The sequence below is a fragment of the Ichthyophthirius multifiliis genome, assembly GCF_000220395.1.
Source record: "Ichthyophthirius multifiliis unplaced genomic scaffold scaff_1120509251369, whole genome shotgun sequence".
Lineage (NCBI taxonomy): Eukaryota > Ciliophora > Oligohymenophorea > Hymenostomatida > Ichthyophthirius > Ichthyophthirius multifiliis.
In genome coordinates this window covers 128,801-151,155 of record NW_004085940.1, presented here as the reverse complement: position 1 = coordinate 151,155, position 22,355 = coordinate 128,801, and the positions used below count along the sequence as shown (strand labels likewise).

Below are 22,355 nucleotides of genomic sequence, written 5' to 3'. Positions count from 1 at the left end.
TCAAAAAGTTAAAAAAAACAAAAATTTAGATATAGAATAATATAAATATTTTTTAATTTAAAAAAAAAAAAATTCAAAAAAATAGATATATGAAAAAGTTACTCCACATAAAACCTAAGAAGATAGTTAAAATTCAACTGATAGTAATTATATTTTCGCTAAAATAGATTTAATTTATAATTATTTACATATATAATATAGAAACAACTTCATAAAATTATGGTTAAATAGACAGCAATAATAACTTAAGCGGATTACAATAGATAATATCTTAAACATATACCAAATTTACGTCGCCATTAAATCAAAATTAAACCAATTTAAATTAAAATTAAAGCGAATTAAATATTGTTTAATGCTAAAAAAAGCAACTTAAATCTTCCAAATCTTAATAGTCATTAGTCTCTACTATAATAAAACTTGATTTGGAACTTTAAAAAATGAAAAGATGCTATTATTAAAATTTAAAGTACTTTATTTGTTTCTTTCATTCATTCTTTTTTAAATATTTATATATATATTTTTAAATTTAAAAAAGAGGATTTGAATTAGATGCTATAAATAGAACAAGCAAATATGAACAAAAATAATTTTTAATGTAAAAAAGATCTCAAAATTCTATTATATATTAAATTAAGGAAGAATTTTAGTTTAATAATAAATAAATAAAAAAATAATAAAATATATCTATTTAAAATTAATAAATAAGAAGATAATAAAACTTATCGATTTCCGATTAATAATTAATCAAAAGTAAATAATCAACTTCAGATCATTAACTTAAAAATCAATAGAGCTAATCTTCTTTGCAGTAATAAAATAAAAAGTAATTAAACACTTCAACTTAGAACTAATAAATTAAAATATAATAAATTGCATAAAATATTCCAATTCATTAGTAGAGAAAAGCATAAAATTAAGACTCAAAAAAATAATTGAACTAAACAAAAATAAATAAATAAAATGTAATAATAGAAGAAAAAATTAAAAAAGCAAGATAAAAAAATAAAAGACTTTAAGTATTGAAAAACTAGATCAAGCTGAAATATATATAAATTATGAACAAGATGAATAAAGAGAAGAAAATGTTAAAAAATCTAAATAAAAAAGACAAAAATCTTAGAGTATAGAAACATAATAATAGATGACAGTAAATGAAAATAATAATTAAAAAGAATAAAAAATAGAAAAAATGTTTGAATACTAAGAATTAATACAATAAAATTTTAAAATAAATGATTTATAAAAATAAAATTAATAATTATTGGATTAAAATAGAGAATAGAAAGACGACAATATATAAATAGTTAAATAAAATTTAAAACTTTAATAATAAGTTAAATAATTTTAAATATAAAAAATTGATATTGATACAAAAAATATGAAATTAGTACATTAAATAGATGATTTAATGTAAATAAATAATTAAATTGAAACATAAAAATAATAAGAATAAGAATTTTTGAATGAATAAATTAAGGTTTTGAATGAAAAACTAATTGCATTTTAAAATCAAGTCTAAAAGCTTTAAGAAGAAAATTAAACTAAATATAAAAAAGAAGAAACTGAAAAATAAAATCAATAATTAATTTAAAAAACTGAATAATAATAACCTTAATTGGAACGTAAAAATAATTAAGTATAAAATTTAGAAGATTAAAATAATTAAGATATTATTAACTTTGAGAATAATAAAATATAAGAAATTTATTAATAAAATTTATAACTATAAGAATAATTATAAAAACAAGAAGAATATATATTTTAATAAGAAGAATAAATAAAAAGTTTAGCAAAACAAAATAAATAATTAAATTTAAATTACGAGTAAAACATTTTATAAACAAAAGATTAACTATAAAAATAAGATGAGTGTATATTTTAATAAGAAGAATAAATAAAAAAATTAGTAAAATAAAATATATAACTGAATGCAAATTAAGAAGAATATATATTTTAATAAGAAGAATAAATAAAAAAAATTGTAAAATAAAATATTCAATTGAATACAAATTAAGAGCAATAATATTTATAAATATAAGATTAATTATAAAAATAAGAAGATTAAATATTTTAAAAAGAGGAATAAATAAAAAATTTGGTACTATAAAATTAATAAATTATATCTAATTATGAATAGTAATGTTTGTAAATTTAAGAAGAGTTATAAAAAAAATAAGAATATATATATTAATAAGAAGTATAGATATAAAATTTAGTTTAATAAAATTAATAAATCAATAATAATAAAGAATAATAAAGTTTATAAATTTAAGATTAATTATAAGGAAAGCAAGAATAAATAATTAAATAAGAAGAGTAAATAAAAAACATGTTATAATAAAATTAGTAAATAATATTAAATTATGAATAGTAAATTATATAAATAAAAGATTAATTATAAAAAAAATAAGAATATATTATTTATTAAGATTAATAAATAAAAAGCCTCATAGAAATAGATAAATAAACAAGAATTATAGATAATGAAAATAAATGTATTAAATAAATTTAATAAGAAAACTAATAATCATAAGAATAAAATTTTATACATTAATAAGATAATTCTATACAACATTAAAATGAAATAATGAAAAATCAAGAATCATACGAACAAAATCAAATAATATAATAATTAGAATAAAAAAATTAAGAATTACTAGAATAAATAAAATAAAAGAGTATTTAAGTAGATTAATAAACTATTTAAATTGAATAATAAGGTTAAACTATAAATTTTACAAAAGAATAGAATATATAAAACACTATTAACTTAGAATAACGTTTAGCAAAAGAAGTAGAATTAAATAATTAGTAATTATTATAAGAAATTTAAAGATAATAAAAGCTTATATAATAATAAGAAAAACAGATAAAAAAATTAAATAAAGAAAAGTTATAATAAAAATATTTAAAATAATCATAAACATATAAATAAAAATTTAAAGAATAAATTGAATAATTATAAGCTTCAATAATATAAAAAGAATAATAAATCAATTAATTAAATAAAACGAATGAATAAAATATAATAGAATTGTAAAATAAGCATACTGAATAAATTAAAAATTATAATTAATAATTTTAAGAATAACTTAATTGTATAAATGAGTAAAGTATATTAAATTTATCAGAACTTTAAAATAAATATAAAGAATAAATAAATTAATTAAATCAAGAAAATAAAATAAATATAACAGAAATGTCGAATAAACATTAAGAATAAACAATAAAATAAAATTAATAATTTTAAGAAATAATAACTGAATTAAAATTATTAATTACTAATTAGGAAGAATAAATTTAAATTTTAAGTCAATAAAATGAATCAAATTAAAAAAATTTTGATAGTTTATAAGTTTAATAACTATAAATATAAAATTAAGAATTAAAAAATTAAATATCACAGAAAGATACGTTTATATAATAATTAGAATAAGAAATATAAACTACAAATAAAATAAGTAAATAAGAAATAATAAACATTGAAAATTAAAAAATGTAATAAATTCAATAATAAAATCAAGAATTAAAAGAATAATTAAAATAATAACAAATTTCTATAAATCAATAAATTGAATAAATTAAAATTTTAACAGAATAAAACAAAATAAATTAATAAAACTATAATTTACAAAATGAATAATTAAAAGAAAAATAATAAATCATATTATTCGATAGTCTAAATTAAGAAATATAAAATTATAAACAAAATGTGGAAAGTAATAAATTAAATATTTCAGAGTAAAATTTTAAAGAATAACAATAAATTAATATTGAAAAAATTAAAGTAGAATATCTTTAAAAAAATTAAGAACTTTAAGAATTATTAACCCTATAAAGATAATAAAGCAAAAACTAATTAGACTAAAATTCTTTTTTAAATGTAAAAAATTAAGAATTAGAAAAACAAATATAAATTCTTGAACTGTAATTGATTTAGATATAAGGAAAAACTTAAAATGATGAAAATGAAAATACTTAAATTACTTAATAATATGATTTATAAACATATATAGTTAATTAAATGAAAAAAGTTAAGAAACTTATAAAAGAATCTAGAATTATGAATGATTAATTCTAAGTTGATAAAAATTATATATTGTAATCTCAAAATAATTATAATAAAAATTTCGAAAACTATTAAAATAAAATTTCAGATAAAGATTTATAAATAAAAATTTTAAAAAATATAAACTTATAATTATAAAATGAATTAAATTTTAAAAAATAATAAATTTAAGAGCTTATGGATTAAGTTCAAAATTTGTAAAATAAAATATAATAATAAGAAGTTTAATAAGAATAAAACCTCTCTAATATTTAAGAATTGTAAAACATTTTTGAAATAGAAAATTCAGAAAAAACAGAGGTTGATAAAATTAAACAAGAATAATATTATAATGAATAACTTTTATAATAAAAGTAAATAATAAAATAACTATTTTTTATTATTTTTTTTCAAAAGGATTAATGAATTAGAACATTTAAAAATTTCTTATGATAAAATTGAATAGACTTTAAAAAACAAAGATCTTGAATGTTAATAATATATGAAATAAATATAAGAAAATAGTGAAAAGTTTAAATCTTTTGATGTAAAAAATTATTAAGTAGTTTTGAGAAAAAGTATATTTAATACATATTTAATATAAATCGAATCAGAAGTATAAATAATTATATTATAAGCTAAACATATTACTGATTTGATTCCATAAAATGATTAAGAATGTTTGAAAATTTAGTTAAATTATAAAGTAAAATATATATATATATATTTAATTATTTATATATTTTTAATATTTATACATAATATAGAATTAAAATAATTAGAAAATATCTATTATTTTAAAACCAAATACATAAGAATAATAATAATATATTTGTAAAAGTTTTAAGTATAATATATATTTGAAATAAACATATAAAATATATATTTTTTAAAAAAGAAAATTTATAAAGGAATCTCATGTTTAAAAAAATAATTATAAAATTTAAAACGAAACGACTATAAAATCTGAGCAAAGTAAAGAGTTTATTAATTCTATATTAACTTTCTTCTGAAATAAAATATATAATTAAATTATTTTTAATTAATAAATTAAGATAAATTGTGTTATTGATATCCAATTATATAATTTTATATATTTTTTTAATTATATTAATTTAAATTATATAAAAGAACTTTAATATAAAAATTAAATATTTTTAGTTTATATATATAACAAAACTAAAAATTACATTCATTTTATTTTTTAAAATTTTATATTTATAAATTAAATATCAATAATTTAAGAAGTTTTATTAATTAAAATAATTTTTTTTTATTTTAATATATCTTATAAATAAAAAAAATATAAAATAATTTTCTATTTTATAAAGAGAATTAAGTATTCATAAATATATAGTATTAATTAAAAAATCATATATAAAAAAAAAATCTATTAATATATCTTAATTAAAAGGATTAATAATTATATTAAAATTTTAAAATAATGCTAATATTTTTTTAATATAAAATATAATGAAAAAACTATTTAATTTATTATTTCTAAAATATTAACTGTTATGCATAAAAGCTATATTTATTTTATTTTAACAATATATTAATATACTAAACATTCATTGAATTAATTTTTTTTTTCTACACAATATTATAAAAAATAATCAATGATTAAAATAAAAGGCACATATTTTATGTTCTTAAGTATCATTTTTTTAAAAAAAACGTAATAATGATGTATAAATTTCAAGCATTAGTGAAGATTCAGCCCCAATTTTTCTAGAAATTCAGATAGTTCAAATCAAATCACTAATATAATCACTTCTAAATAATAATATTTTGGAAATTACTTTATTTAATAATAATTATTTTAATATTAAAAATAATGATTATGAAAAAGATTTTGTTGCTAAAAAAATCAAAATAAATTTTATTCCGAAATAAAAATAAAAACTTTGAACGAAAACGAAGAAAATAATCATTAAAAAACATAAAAAAAAAAATTAACCTTAAGTTTTAAATTTTTTGGCAAATGAATTTAAAATTATTTAAAAATTAATTTCATATACTCAATTAAAGAAACTAATGTAAAAATCAAAAGATTAAGCTTAATAAATAGAAAATCTATAAAAAAATAATTATAAAATAAACAGATGTAGTATTTAATTATGTATAAATAATAAAAATAATTTAATAGCTATAAATTTCTTCGAAAAATCTTAAACTATATAAAAGGCTGTAAATAAACTTTAAATAACCAATTAGCAAGTATCTTTTAAAAAAAAGTTTAATTATTAAGCTCCTTTGATAATTTTCTCTTTAATAAAAATTCTCGTAAAATAAACGAAGTAAATAAATAATTTGAAAGTATAAAAATTATTTTCTCATTACGATAAGGTTATTTTAAAAATCAGATAAACAATTTGAATTTAAAGAATATTATTAGAATACCCAAAATATTTTGATTTAATGAAATTAAGGTTAAAAAAATAGAAAGAAAAAGAAACTTTTTTTAAAACAAAATATTTATTAAAGGAATTTAATTTCTTAAGTTATATTAAATTTAAAAAGTTATTCCAATCTTCTATTTTTTATGGAGTTTGTATTAAAGAATATTACAAAATATTCTTTAGATTATTTTTATTATGTAAATATATTTTAATTTTTATTTATAAATATTTAAAAAATTATAAGTTAAGTTCTTATTATAAAAAAAAATAATGTAAACAAATATACAAAAGCATAATTTTTTCACTTAAATTTCTTAAAAACCAACGAAACATTAACTCCCCCAAATCCAAACGAATTTTTAACAACTACATCAACATTCCCTACTACATTTTCCCTCGCAAACCTCAAACCCTTCTAACACTCTTCTTATAAATTTAAAATCTTCGGCACTACCCCATCTCTAATACTTAGTAAACTAAATATACTCTCAATAGCTCCCGCTGCTCCAAAAGTATGTCCAATATTCCCTTTATTTGCTGTAATCACACACTTTCCTTAAAATCTTTCCAAAAGTTGACAAATAGCTAGCCCCTCAGCTAAATCACCCGTTTAAGTACTTGTTGCATGACAATTAATACTCTGAATTTCTCCCAAACCAACTCCAGCTTACTCTATAGCCTTCTTCATACATCTCAATCCCCCATTTCCACTCTCTAAAGGTCTACTTAAATGATACCCATCAGAACTTTATCCATACCCGCCAATTTCTGCATAAATAAAAGCACCTCTTTATACTGCATGTTCCATTTCTTCCAAAACCAAAACGCCTGCACCTTCCCCTAAAATAAATCCACTTCTTTAAATATCAAAAGGCCTACTAGAGTATTCTGGTTTTTCGTGAATTTTCTAATTCATAGCTTACATTCTTATACTAGCCCAAATTATAGTTGGATTTAAACATTCTTCACTTCCACCTGCCAACATTACTTTTGCGTCTCCAAATTAAATATTTCTAAAAGAGTCACCAATTGCACTTGACCCAGTTGCACAAGCAGTAGATGCCGATTGGGATGGTCCTTTAAGCTTATATTTAATACTTAAATTAGCACTTGCCATATTTGTCAATGTATGAAATATAGTAAGCCTATTTAAACCATCAAAACCTTTTTTTTCTGTATCTTTTATTATTTCAGTTAGTTTTGTTGTATTTGAACTCATTATACCGATATTTACACCAGCCTAATTTTATAAATCCTCATTTTCTTGTAATATTTTCTCGATTTTACTGTCTTTTAAAGCCTCCACAGCTGCTGACATGACATACGAATTCGCGTTGTTTGTACATAAAGGAACTTTCCATTTTTTTAAATTACCAAAGCCAACTTTTATAGGGGCTACGTAAGTATTTCCAGGCCATAATTTTGGATTTATTAATTTGTTTTGGGAATCCGTTTATTTTAATCTTTCGAGGTAATCTTCGATATTTATTATACCGGATTAGCCTTTTAAGAGAGCTTCCCAACTTTCTTAAGCGGATAAACCTAAAGGCGATACCATTCCAATGCCGGTTACTACAACACGTTTTAATGCCATTTTTTTTATTAATTTTTTTTTTTTATTAATTAATTAGATTTTTTTATTAATAAAATATAATTATTTTTACTAAATTTTTAAATAAATATTTATTAAAGATGTAAAGTGAAGAAGAAGTTATTAAATATTTAGATGAAAAATATAAATTTAAAGGTAAAAAAATTAGTTAAATAAGATAGGAAATTCAAGATTCGTTTTTTGAAAAAGAAAAATTAATGATTTTTGTAATTATAAATTATATAATTTTATATAATATATTATTTCTTTTATATAAGAAATTAGATGAAATTAAAGGATAAGTTGATAATACATTAAAAGACTTAGATTAATTAGATAGTTAATATAAAGAAATGTAGAGTGTAATAGATACACATTCAACATATTTTAATAAGCTAAATTAAGATATAGAATTGATATAAAATTAAAGACAGACAATAGAAATAAGAACGAATAATCAACAAAAATTAATAGAAAGCATATAACATTTAATAGAATGAAAAAAATAATAAATTAATTAAAGTAAAACCAATATGTATAAATAATATTTTAAATAATTTTTTTTTTTTTTAAAATAAAAAATAAATAATTTCAAATATTTTTTATATAAAAATAAATAATATTTATAAAAGAATAATAATAATAAAAATATAAATAAAAAAAGTATAAATAAAATATGTACAAAAAACAAAAATAAAATACTTTATTATATATAAAAAAAAAAATTAATTATTTTCAAAGAGGATATTTTATATAATCATCAATAGGTTTATTTTTATCATAAGCATAATCATTAGAAATTTTAATAATAGTTTCAGCTATATTTTATTTATTATTAATAATATTCTAATTACTAATATTATTCAATACACTATATCCCAGAAGCATTTAACTAACAGAATAAACCAAAAAAAAAGCACTTTTATTTACGTCTTCACATTTACTACATTATCCCTTCATGACTTGCCATTTTTAAGCATCAAATATTTAGTTAGATTAAAAATTAATTTCTTTTTACATCCATTTCATTATATTTATAATAATAGGATGAAACTAAAGATCTATAGTGTTTTTATTTTATGAAAAAAAGAAAAAATATTGTATTTATTTATTATTAATATCAATATAAACAAGTTAATATTCTAAAAAAACTTCATTTTATTAATTTGTTTCTTTAAAACATATAGGAATAATAATCTTATCGAATTCTTCCATGACATTATTATATTATTCATAATATTATCTAGCTATTTCAAAATTAATATCTGATTATGATAATAAAGAAGATTTCTTATTTACAATGTCATAAGTTAAAATATAATAAAAATCAGTGGACAAAAAAAGAATTCTTTCATGATAAAAAAATCTCATATTATTTGAAATTCCAGCATTTTATTTATTTTAAAAATATTTCATACAAAAATTAACTATATTTTCAACAATTATTTCTTTCTAAAGCATTAATTTTAAATCTAAATATGAAATACCTTTATTATTTTAATTTATATATATTTATACATATATATATATATAATTTTCTATAATATTTAACTTATTTAATAAGGATTTTCTATATATTATTAAAAATTTTCCTTTTCTATTAACTATTCTTCAAATTAATAACGAAAAATACTTAAGTTTTTAAATTATTCTTCTTTTTATTTTAATATTTATTCAATAGTAATATTGTATTGTTCTTATTGATTATTTTTTCTCATTTCAAGACTTGATTTACCTATATTTTTATAATCTTCAATATTATTTTAAAATGCATGTACTTATTTTACAAAAGGTATTTATTAGATAACATTTTAATTAGGTTAAATATTATGCAAATTAGGCTTAAATTTCAATAACTAGTTATAGTTAAGACTGTTATTATTATTATTTTAAATACTATTAATATTAAAATATGTAGAATTATTAATTAAAGGTCTATTACTTAAAATTGAAGTTGAATTATTAATAAAAATAGACGGATTTTTATTTAAAATATTAGTTTGCATTTAAGTATTTTATTAGCTTAACAAAGTGTAATTATTAGTATTATTATTATTATTATTATTATTAATATTATTAATATTATTAATATTATTAATATTATTAATATTATTTATACTATCATTTACATTTTTTTTAATTTACTTATATTCATTATAGTTATTTTCTGCAACTTTTTTAAGTTTTTACATTTCTTATTTCAGTTCGAAATATTTTACAGGATTATAATATAAATTATATTATTCTAAGTAATTTTTATTAAATTCTTAACTTTTTAAAAATGCACTAAATTTGTTTTTTTCTATCTCTGATTCAATCTATATTTAATATTTATTAACTTCTTGATTTTTTTATTATTTTATATCCTAAAATATTTCTAAAATTGAATTTTATTCTATATTATTTAATATTTTATCTTATATTTTTTCTTTTTCTTTTTCTTATTCTTTTTCTTCTTAATTTTTTTTTTCAATTTCCATCATAACCTTCTTCAAATCAAAATTTTCTTAAACAAAATCTTCATAATCTACTTATTTACTTATATTTCGCTTGTATTTTCCTTAATTTCTATTTTATTAAATCTAATTTTAGTTTTCATTTATTTATATTTTATTCTTTAATTATTTTATTAAGAACTAATACTCATTTTAATTTTCTTTTAGTGATTTAACTTTTTATTTATTATCTAAAATTGAAATTAAATCAGCTATTTTATCCCCTAATTCATCTATTGCTGGTTTTTTTATTTTATCGAATACTTAATCTTACAATTTATTTATTTTCGGATATTCTTTTTAAACAATCCTATTATATATTAAATATTAAGGTGTTTATATAGCTACATCTTATTTATTAGGTGTTAATTTATTAAATTTCCTTTAAAAAAACTAAATATATAAATAATTAACAATAAATACATATTTTATGGCAAAAGATCAGAATTGTAAACGTAATTTTATAAACATTATTTATTTAGCTCTTATCTTTAATTATTTTAATTAATAATAGTTTAATCCAATCCCATTTTTAGTTATTTAATTTTAAAAACAAGCCATAAAATATTTTATTTAATGTATTTTTTTTCTTAAGAACTAAATGCAATTTTATCAATAGAGTTACCCTAAATAAACTTATATAAATAATTAATTAAATAATATCCACAATCAGTTTATTCTGTGACTGAATAAAGAATGCCTTCGATATCAAAATTTTCTAAATCAACACCAAGAGTTTACAGCATAGTAGACTTAAATAAATCCATTAAATATTTTAAAGGCAATTTCTCATCATTATGTTTAAAATCTATAATAAAAGATTTCCTTTTAAACAACCAAACTATACATAAAACCCATTTATTTTTAATATACATTAACTAACAAATATATTAATGAAATTCAGGATTGAATTTTTACTCTTTTAAATAAATAGAATATTCTTCAAATAGATTATAATGTGACTTCTCAGTATCATAAAAACATAAAGGAAATATATATAATTAAGAACTCATATTTCCTCTGAGTTCTTTTTCATTATATAAATAATTAATCATAAAAATCATTAATGGAGGAGTTATATTATTATAATTCCTTATTTATTCTAAGTCGTAATAATTCAAATCTATATTAAAGTAATTAAAAAAAGTTTACTTTTCATCAAAAAGTAATATATTTTGACTTTATTTAAATGCATTGAATTAATTTAGAAATTTTTAATATTCCTCTTAATTGTATAGAAATAATTTTGGTAAATCAAAATATATTTAATTTATGTCTATTATTTGCTCATTTTAATCGATTTATTAATTAATGAGATTTTTCGAGTAATTGTTATATAAATTAGTATTTTACATTATTTTATGGATTTTTTTAATAGTTTTTATAAATAAATATATAAATTATAACTTTTTTTTTTAAGTTAATAAAGTATTTTATAATTTTTTTTTAAAAAAATATAAATAAAATGAACAGTCTAAAATCTTTATAGAGTCAAATTTAATAGAGTAATTGCATTTTATATAAAAAATATTTTTTATTATAATAAAAATTAAGATGATAAAATTTAAAGAATTTAAGATATTGAAAAAAAATTATAATTATTATAATAAGAAAAATCTAAATTGGATTAAATAATTTAAAATGATAATTATACAACTCTAAATCAAAATAGTTTAGAAAAATAAAAAATAGAGCATGATATTAATTAAAGTTTTAATAAAACATCATCTATAAAGATTATTTAAAGTAATTAAATAGATTAATTAATACTTGCTAATGAGAAATTACTCGATTAAAATAATAGCCTTAGATAATAAATAATAAATATACAAAATGAGTATTTTTTTGTTTTTTTATAAATTTAAACATAGTTTAATTAATATAAAATAAAAAAAAATAAAGACATGAATAGTAAATATAGAATTTATAAAAAGAACTCTAAAAAAATGCATATATAGACATTTAAAAAAAAGAAGAAATATATGAAATTTAAACTAAAAATATAGTATAAAAATATGAATAAGAAAAAAATTTGATACTTACAAAAAATTAATAGCAAACATTCGAATTAGAACAATAAATATAATATATGAAATAATCTGAATAATAACTAAAATAATAAATCTAATATTTAAAAGAATAAGCAAATGATTTATAATATAAAGCAGATAGACACTAACAAGAATAAACGGATAAAAACCTATTAATATAATAACTTCAAGATAAAATAATTAATTTAGAAAGAGAAAGCAATCTGTTAGAAAATCAATTAAAAAATTAAAAAATCCGTGAAATTTAACGAGAGTAAGAAATTTAATTAGATAAAGAAGAATTTGAACATATTTTACAATAAAACGAAATGCAAATGAATGAAAAATAATAAAAAATATAACAAATAGAATCATTAGAAAAAGAATTCGAAAATAAATTATAATAATAAAACTTATAATATTAATAAACATAAGAACAATATTATAATGAAAATAATATTCTTACTTAATAAATTTAATAGCTTTAAATAAACGAATAATAACTAAATTAACAACTATAATATGTTACTTAATAAAATTAGTAAAATGAAAATCATTACAAAAATATTATTAATGATCTTAGTTTAGAAATAGAATAAATGGCTTAAAAAGAATAATAATATATACAAAATTTTAATGAATAAAATATTAAAATTTAAGAATATTAAAATAAATTAGTTTAAGTTGAAAATACTCTTTTTTAAAAAGAATAATATTACAAAGAAATGAATAAAATAGCAAAAGAAAAAGAAAAGGATAAAAAAATAAAACTTGAAAACGAGCAAAATAACATTATTATTTAACTTAATTAAGAGAATTAGAATTTAAATTAAAATATACAATAATTATAGGAAGAAAATATATAACTAATTGAAAAAAATTAATAATTATATGAATAAATTAATGATTTGAATTCAAACTTTAATTAGTTTGAGGAAAAAAATGAAAAAATATATTAAGAATTAAATAAATAGAAAAAAGAAAATGTTATTTTGTAGGAAAACAATTAAATTTAAAACCAAAATATAACCAATTTAATAAATGAATAATAAAAATATTAAACTTTAATATAAAATTTAAACTTAAGAAATGAAAAATCGGAATAAAAAATTAATTAATTAACAGAAAATAATATTCTTTTGGAAAAAAATTAAGAAAAAAACTTTAAAAGAATACAAGAAAATGAAAAAATAATACAAGAAAATGAAAATTTAAAAAAATAAATAGAATAAACAGAATAAAGATATTTAAATAATTTATAAAAAATGTTAAAATAATATGATGAAGTATTAAAAACAAATTAAGTTTTAAAATTAGATTACAAAAAACTAACATTCTAAATTAATAAATTCCAGAAAAATGGAGTTAAATTACCTCAATATGAAAAATAAGAATAAGAAGAAAATTATGAAATTGAAGAAGATTTAAATAGTTTATAAAATAATATTGATAAAAATAGAAAAAAATAATAAATTGATAATTAAATATATTTTAATTAGAAACAATTAGAAACTATTAATAATAATATTGAAAATAATGAATTTAATTATTCGAAAATACTTAAATAATCAAGAACTTCTCCTTAAAGATTACCCAAAAATATTGAAAGAGTTTAATAAATTCAAAATTAAACAATTGATTTTGATTTAAATAGTGTACAAAATAATAATTCTTTTATTTAAATAAAATCTAAATAGTAACCTTTATTTTCAAATGCATAAAAAAGCTTAACTAGTCGAACCAATACTAATACTGTTAAAATACTTACATCAGGTTGAATAGAAAATATTTATGAAAATAATTATATATTTAAACTTAAATATCATTATTTTTTATTTTTAAAATAATTTTTTTATATAAATGATTAAATATATATATATATAGTTTTTTTATTTTTTAAATTGATATATGAAAAATAATAGCATAAATATAAAGAAAAATATAATAAAATGTTAATAATTTTTTTTATTATATAATGATATTTTATTAAAAAAATATAAATTATAAATTGATTTTATTATTAAAAGCTTTAAAAATTGCAATAAATTTTTTTATTTATAATATATGTTTTTAATAATTTTATTTATTAAATAAAATATATAATAATTATTGTTTAGTCTTTATTAATATTAATTTTAATATAATAAAAATTAGAAAATATAATTATGCTAATATGTAATTTATATAATAAATTATTTAAATAAAAATATATTAAAAAAAGTATATATTTAAATTAATAAATAAAAAAATATAAATATATTATTTAGATTAATACTATATAAAAATATTTTTTATTTATATTAATTATTATATATTTTTTATCTTTAATTATTATTTTATACCTTTTTTTTAAAATATAATTTTAGTTTTATTTATTTAATTTAATTTATTAAAAAAATGAATTTAGAAAACATTTTACTGACTTTAGGATTAATAATTTTATCAATATAAATAATTAAATGCATAAAAGATAAAAATTAAACTGAAAATAATTTGAAAAATTAAAAAAAATATACATTTTCAAATAATAAAATATTATCATATGGTAAAGTTCATATATTTTATGCAAGTTAATCTGGAACAGCAATAAAATATTCCAAAATTTTATAAAAGGAAGCCATTGAAAATAATTTTATTCCTAAAATAATTGATTTAAATTATTTTTCTTAAGATTTTTTTTTAGAAAGTCGTTTATGCATTTTCCTTATAGCTACCCACGGAGAAGGAGAACCAACAGATAACTCAAAACTATTTTATGACATGATAAGATAAAATAAAGAATAAAATTATTTAAAAAATATATAATATACAATATTTGGTTTAGGAAATAAATAATATGAGAAATTTAATTATATGGCAAAATAATTCAATTTTCATTTTTAACGTTTAGGAGGCTAAACGTAATTATTTATAAAAAAATAAAAACTATATAAATTATAATAATAATTATAAAGAATATATAAATATGAAGAAGGAGATGACAGTGTATGTTTAGAAGATGATTTTAATTAATGGAAATAAGATCTTTGGAATCAATTGAAATAAAATAGAAAAATGATTTACGTGGAAAAAAATAAGTTTAAAATGATGAAGGTTATTTAATATTAGAATATACAGATAAATCTGAAATTTAATTAGATTAATATTCAAATATTAATAGTTCTTAAGTTAAATATGAATTTCTAACTCAAAAATATATAAATGCTTAAACTTGTATTATTAAATAAATAAAAGAATTACGTCAAAATACTAATGAAGGTTCAACTCTTTTAGTTGATATTAAATTAAATAATAATTCTAGTTATTTAACTGCTTAAAATTTAGAAATATATCCTCAAAATGATCCACATTAAGTCAGTTAACTAGCTACATATTTAAATTTGGATTAAAACTAAAATGTACAATTTAAAAATTTTAATAAAGAAATTGAATATCCATTTCCAACTCCGATTTCTATAAGAAATATATTCGGTAAATTTTGTGATTTTTAAGGACAACTTATGAAAAAAACATTAATTGAATTATCTAAACTAACAAAAAATGAATAATATAAAAATTAGTAAGTTACAAAATAAGTATTATTATTTTTTTAATTATATAAAAAATCGATTTAGATTATTATTTTTAGCTGAAGATAAAGGCCAGTTTTAAATAGAAATTTTAAATAAAAGAAAAACATTATTTGATTTAATGAAAGAATATTAAATTGTACCTAATTTAGATTAGTTTATTTAATTATGTCCAAGAATATCTGTAAATATATAAATTTACAAAAAAGTTTTTAAAAATATATAAACTAGCCTAGAGCATTTACTATTGCATCTTCAAATTTAGATCATCCTGATATAATATAAATTGCAGATAGTTTAGTAATTGAAAAACTTTCAAATAATTAAATTAAATATGGTTTATGTAGTAAATATTTAATTAACTGCTTTAATAAATATAAAAATAAAATGACTGGAAACAGAATAAGAATAAGCATCAAAAATTCATCATTTATTTTATAAAATAATAATAAGCCAATTATTATGATAGGAACAGGGACTGGAGTAGCACCTTTTATAGCTTTTTGTTAAGAAAAATTAGTTTTAAGAAATAAAAGTTTTTAATTTATAAATTTAATTAATTTGTGTAAATATTAATATTTTTTTTTTTAAATAAAAAAAAGATATTTTTTTAGGAGATTTTAGTCTTTTCTTTGGATGTAGGTATTAAAATTAAGATTTTATTTTTAAAGAAGACATTCTTAAATTTAAAGAAGATTAAATTATAAATAATTTATTTGCAGCTTTTTCTAGAGATGATGCAGTTTTATTTTTTTATAAAACACACATTAATTAAACAAATTTATTTTTAGGAAAAAAAAGTTTATGTTTAAGATTTGATTATGTAAAATAAATAATTTGTATATGAAACATTATTTTTAAAAAATGGAAATATCTATATCTGTGGGTTATATTTTTATAAAAAAAAAAATATATATTTATTTATTTATTTTTATAGAAATACTTTTATGGGTTAAGATATTATGTAGTCATTAAATGAAATAGTTTAAATTTTTTAAAAAGTTGATAAAAAACAAGCAAGTAAACTAACACAAGAGCTTGAAAGTGAAAAAAGAATAGTAAAAGAGTTATGGTGATTTTAATTCAAAAAAAAAATTAAAAATATTAAATAAATTTATTTATTAATTTGCATATAATAATTAAAAAATAAATAATTTTAAATAATAATAAAATATAGAGAAAAAAAAAATTATAAAAATAAATAAAAATATATATATAAATATTTATTATTAAAAAAAAAAATGTATCCTTATAGATATTTGCATTAATTATTTGGTAAATTAATATTGAGCTACCATTTGCCAGATTATACAAGTTATATTCGTACATTAAAAACACCTTAACATCCGAAGGTAGTAATATTTGGTAACAGCGAAAGAGTTTATGAATTAATAAACAAGTAATATTTCTAAAAAATAGGAGAAACAAAATAATATAGCAAAAATAATAAATAGGTAATTTCTTGGATTTAAACATGTCAATGGCGTTGAATTTGAACATAAAGAGGATTTTGTAACATTAAATAATTATATTAATATATTAAATAATATAAATTAAAATTCTCTTAATTGGAAAAAAAAAAAAAGACTTCAGCTGGTGAAATAGCAAATAACCTTATCTAAGCTGAAAATGGTTACGACCTCGGATCTTTAGTTACTGATTATCCCACGAACTTAAAATAAGCCGAAAGGTATGTATTTTAATATATATAAATAGTTTAAAATAAAATAGACTTGATGTTTTAATTGATGGAGTGAATTTGGCATTATATCTTAAAGATCCGACTGATTAGGTTACTTAATAAAGGCATTAAGAAGCAATTTAATACTATTAAAAAACAGTAAATATTATTTTTACCCTTTATGATTTTCAAACTAAAAAAAAAACATACAATAAAAAGGGAGCTTTAGTTGAATTCTAAATTGACCCTTAAGAAAATTTAGAAGAATAAGCAAAAAAATTATAAATTTTAGTAACAAATGAATACAAGCATTGATTTATTAAATACGAAAAAAATTAGATTAAATAAAAAAAATATATATTTTATATAAGGAATAATTTTATTTAGAATAAAAAAATATGTTAAAATATTGTTTTATTAAGTTTTTATCATTAATTTAGATGTTTTATATTTAAATAAGAAATATTTTTGAAATAAAAAATAAAAATACTATCCAATGTTCTTAAATTTACTTTATTTTAAATATAATATTTTTTTTTTTTTTAAATAAAATAAAATAAAAAAGTTATTTTATTTAAAAAATTAATTATATAAAATATTAATTTCTTGAATAAAAAAAAGACTTATTTATATAAATTTTCTTTATTTAATAATTTTTATATGTAGATAATAAAAAGGAAGTCCAAAATATTTTTTTTTCATTTTTAATACGCTAATTAATAAGCTTATTCATAAGATAAAGTACAATTTTATTCTGGTAAATCTATAAATAATAAATAAAATAATAAATAAAGTTAATATTTTCAAATTAAACTTAAAATTACTTTTAGTTTATTTATAATCTGATTCATTCAATTATTTTTATCTTTATAAATTTCGATAAATTAAAAAAAAAAATATTAAAAGATTAATATATTACTATTATGGCGGTTTTATATAAGAACTCTTTTAAAAAAAATATAATAAACAAAAATTAAACTATTATTATTTATATTTACTTTGGGAAACTATTAAACAGGTTTGATTTAAGCATTTTTTGTATCTTTAAATTCTCCTTAAAACATAGATTAATATCTTTATTCGGATGGAAGATCAGATCCTTTATGTAATTATTATGTAACTGACATATGTGTTATTTTTCCATATGTTTTTCCAAATAAATTTTCACTTTTTATTCCAGGAACATATCCAGCATAGCCTTTTTTTATAATATAAAATTAATTAATATTTAATGCATTTCATGAAAAAATAAATAAAAAAATATTCTGAAATTAATTTTCCATAAATATATAATTTAATAATACCAGGTATATGAGATTAATATGGATTTAACTATTATTATAGATTATCTTAATTTTGCATACGACTTAATTTTATTTGAATAAAATAATAAATTCACAATTAAATAAATAAATTTAATTGATTATTTTTTTTATTTACTTTTCATAACCAGGAATATTGTTAACGTTTCTTTATTAAAAAAGCATTTCTTTTCTTTTATTTTATTTATTTAATTGAATATTAAAATAGTAAAAAAAAGCTAATAAAATAAATAAAAATTTTTACATAAAATAACAATAATAAAATTATATATATAAAAGAATAATATATATATATATTAATATTTATATATTAATATATATATAAAAAGATTATATATAAATTAAAATTTACACATATATATCTGATAATAATTTTTTATTTAATATTAAAATTATTACAATATATCAAAAATTAATGTTATTTTAATTAAAATCTTTTAGTTTCTTTACTAAAATTTTTAGAAATTAATTCTAAAGAATTTTTATATATGGAACAACATCTTTATTCATAAACCACTATATATATAAAAGGATATAAACAATATATTGTTAAACATAAAACAACAATGAAAATTTATAAAATAACCATATAATCCTAAACAAAAATTAATATTAGATTCTAAAATAAAAAAAACAAAAAAAACTTTCTTTTAATAGTAATAAAAGAAAATACAGAATAAAAACTCTAACAAGCCCTATAAATAAGTTCCATATTATAAAATACATTAAAAAAAACTAAAAATTATGATCTATAAACATATATAATATTAAAACAAACACTCGAAGAATAATAATCTGAATTCTGTAATAAAGAAAGAAGCCAAGTTTTATTCGATGAAGAAGATCAAATATAACAAATTCAATTATATTTAAAAACAGAAAAATTTAATGAATTCATAAGATTAAAACATAAAAACTTAATAAATAAAGAGGAAAAAATTTTCAAAATATCAAAATAAATATACAAATATATCCATCTATATCACCTTTTTCCATAAAAAAATAACTTAAGCGAACATATAAACTAAGAAAAAGAACTCGCGATTCTTCTTTAGAAATAATTTATGAAATTCAATTAAAATTTGATTATTTTTTACACTAAAAATGAGTAAGAAAAGTATTATTTTTTAAAGAAAATCTATAATACAATAAACTAATAAATGTTGCATTTAAAAAGTAAAATTATTATACTTGAAAATGACTAAATAGCTAAATAATTATGTTTTGAGGAAAATCAAATATATATATTGAAAAATGACATTGAATAAAAGTTTAAGAATTCTTTTTTTTCATAGGATGAATTTTAGAATATTAAATATATATAAAAAACTGAAATTTTAAATTTAAAAAATGAAAGTGATTTTTAACAAAAAAACTCTAAATTACTTTTTTTTGTAAATTAATTTGAAAATTATGAAAATTTTAAAAGATAAAAATAAAAAATGATTAAAAATATGGAAGAAATAATAAAGGAAAACTATCAAAATCTTCCTAAAAAATAAATATAGAAAAAAATTTAATAGAGTATATTTAATTTATATATTTCACCTAATATTACGATTTTAAAAAGTGCGAAAATATCTGAATTATCAGCTTTTTTTAGAAAATTAAATGTTTAAAGATTATAATATGTTTTTTGTTTAAAATTAAATAAGGGAGATCATTAAAATTAATATAGATTGGAACTTTTTAAGAAAATTTATGAAAAATATTAAAATGATTTTGTCTTTTTAATCGTTGATACTGATTTGTTAATTGATTTATTCCCTCATTTAGATAAAAATATGCCCTAATTTAGTATTTTTAATTTTTTTAATTAAGATTAAGGAAGTTCTATTGCAGGAAATTATTACAAAAGGCTTATTAATCCTATTGAAAAATACATATTGGAAGACAAAGAGAACTTTTATGAAAATTTCGATACTTTAGACAAATAAATAAAGACTATATTAGATGAAAAAGGAAAAATGTATTACAATACAAATAATTAAGATTTAATATAAAAAATAAATAGTAATATTTTTGATAATATAATAAAAAATAATGAAAATCCTTTTATTGTAAAAGTTTAGAATTAAAATAATTTCTCAAATAAAATTTTAGACTAATAATTATTTGAATTATTAAATTAAAAAATTATATAAAAATAAGTATTTTCTTTAGATTTTATTAATTAACATTAACTTATTAAAGGATTTAAACCAAATTCTTAATTGTTAATATATATAAATCCAATTTCTAAATAAATTCTATATTCGGTTCTCGAATAAAGTTTAATTAAATAAGATTTGAATTAATAAATTAATAAATTTATTGAATAAATATAAAAGTGAATATTTTTTATTTTTGAAATAAAATTTAAATTTTTTATATATATAAAAAAAAAAAAAAATTGTTATTTATTTTTTATTTATTTAAACAAAAAAAATTATTTTAGATTATATTTTATAAAAAAATTAAAATAAAGATATTTTATTTATAATAATATAAAAAAAAATATATATATTTTTTCATATTTATTTAATACTTTTTTAAATTTAACTTTCAAAAATTAATTTTACATTAATATAATTATTATCTATTTTATCAATAAATTTTTAAATATCCTATATCTACCCAGAAGTTAAATCATTAATATTATTCAATCTTTATATATTTTACTAAATCTTACAAACTTAACCAACTAAAGTATTTTTATTCCCTTCCTAAACTACCTTCGAGTATTTTATTTATAATTAATCCAAAAGATCTTCTAATTTTTTAACATCGCATAAGTATTTTTTCTTTGTACCTACAAACTGTTATTTTAAACTAAAAATTCTATCATCAATAAACCTTAACTCATAATTGAAATCTTCTTAATTTTTTTATTAAATATATTTCCTCCTTTCCTAAACTAATTAATTTCTTCATTTAATAAATTTATTTTAATATCCAAACCTTTAAATTCTTTACAGATTCTTTTATAATTAATATCAGCGAAATTTTCAAATTCTTAAAAATAAATATTCTATTCCAAGGCTATTATAAATAATTCTTTCTCAGATTCTTTTTCAGGTTTAAGCATTTTTAATTACTCAAAAACAAATTATTTTCTATTTTTATCGAATTAAACTTCAAGTTCACATTTAATAAAGCCAATTTCTCTATAAATATTTGTAATATCCAAGTTGATTTTATTTCTATTATTTTAGTTATCTAAAGAAAACGAAGC

At 15.9% G+C, this 22,355-nt stretch overlaps 3 protein-coding genes across 3 annotated transcripts, besides 31 other annotated features; 2 read left to right on the top strand and 1 right to left on the bottom strand. All coding sequences in view use genetic code 6, as the record gives it.

Annotated features, from left to right (window-relative positions):
• Positions 1–28: part of a microsatellite that runs on past the window's edge.
• A 270-nt stretch (positions 29–298) lies between these two features.
• Positions 299–347: a microsatellite.
• A 313-nt stretch (positions 348–660) lies between these two features.
• Positions 661–743: a microsatellite.
• Positions 744–1,730: 987 nt separating this feature from the next.
• Positions 1,731–1,972: a microsatellite.
• Positions 1,749–2,097: a microsatellite.
• Positions 1,876–2,031: a microsatellite.
• Positions 1,940–2,447: a microsatellite.
• Positions 1,944–2,425: a microsatellite.
• Positions 2,024–2,078: a microsatellite.
• Positions 2,175–2,210: a microsatellite.
• Positions 2,448–3,207: 760 nt separating the features above from the next.
• Positions 3,208–3,244: a microsatellite.
• Positions 3,245–4,112: 868 nt separating this feature from the next.
• Positions 4,113–4,194: a microsatellite.
• Positions 4,173–4,241: a microsatellite.
• Positions 4,242–4,764: 523 nt separating this feature from the next.
• Positions 4,765–4,808: a microsatellite.
• Positions 4,809–6,754: 1,946 nt separating this feature from the next.
• IMG5_190730 (hypothetical protein) lies at positions 6,755–8,047 on the bottom strand (the record flags this gene model as incomplete). The annotated part of the gene is made up of 1 exon (XM_004025120.1): positions 6,755–8,047. The coding sequence occupies one exon, from the start codon at positions 8,045–8,047 to the stop codon at positions 6,755–6,757; it is 1,293 nt and encodes a 430-aa protein (XP_004025169.1).
• Positions 8,047–8,098: a microsatellite.
• A 539-nt stretch (positions 8,099–8,637) lies between these two features.
• Positions 8,638–8,681: a microsatellite.
• Positions 8,646–8,686: a microsatellite.
• Positions 8,670–8,719: a microsatellite.
• Positions 8,720–10,080: 1,361 nt separating this feature from the next.
• Positions 10,081–10,158: a microsatellite.
• Positions 10,159–10,454: 296 nt separating this feature from the next.
• Positions 10,455–10,499: a microsatellite.
• Positions 10,468–10,499: a microsatellite.
• A 1,418-nt stretch (positions 10,500–11,917) lies between these two features.
• Positions 11,918–11,998: a microsatellite.
• A 1,617-nt stretch (positions 11,999–13,615) lies between these two features.
• Positions 13,616–13,653: a microsatellite.
• An 82-nt stretch (positions 13,654–13,735) lies between these two features.
• Positions 13,736–13,779: a microsatellite.
• Positions 13,780–14,747: 968 nt separating this feature from the next.
• Positions 14,748–14,803: a microsatellite.
• Positions 14,791–14,857: a microsatellite.
• Positions 14,854–14,910: a microsatellite.
• A 670-nt stretch (positions 14,911–15,580) lies between these two features.
• Positions 15,581–17,214, top strand: IMG5_190720 (hypothetical protein; the record flags this gene model as incomplete). Its single annotated transcript, XM_004025119.1, has 6 exons — positions 15,581–16,128; positions 16,184–16,322; positions 16,370–16,673; positions 16,741–16,880; positions 16,930–17,024; positions 17,076–17,214. The coding sequence occupies 6 exons, from the start codon at positions 15,581–15,583 to the stop codon at positions 17,212–17,214; spliced, it is 1,365 nt and encodes a 454-aa protein (XP_004025168.1).
• A 108-nt stretch (positions 17,215–17,322) lies between these two features.
• Positions 17,323–17,360: a microsatellite.
• A 19-nt stretch (positions 17,361–17,379) lies between these two features.
• IMG5_190710 (hypothetical protein) lies at positions 17,380–18,231 on the top strand (the record flags this gene model as incomplete). Its single annotated transcript, XM_004025118.1, has 5 exons — positions 17,380–17,537; positions 17,593–17,650; positions 17,725–17,828; positions 17,870–17,978; positions 18,039–18,231. 5 exons carry the CDS (start codon positions 17,380–17,382, stop codon positions 18,132–18,134), a joined length of 525 nt encoding a protein of 174 aa, XP_004025167.1. The 3' UTR covers positions 18,135–18,231.
• A 158-nt stretch (positions 18,232–18,389) lies between these two features.
• Positions 18,390–18,423: a microsatellite.
• Positions 18,424–18,586: 163 nt separating this feature from the next.
• Positions 18,587–18,612: a microsatellite.
• An 814-nt stretch (positions 18,613–19,426) lies between these two features.
• Positions 19,427–19,465: a microsatellite.
• Positions 19,466–22,355: the final 2,890 nt, after the last annotated feature.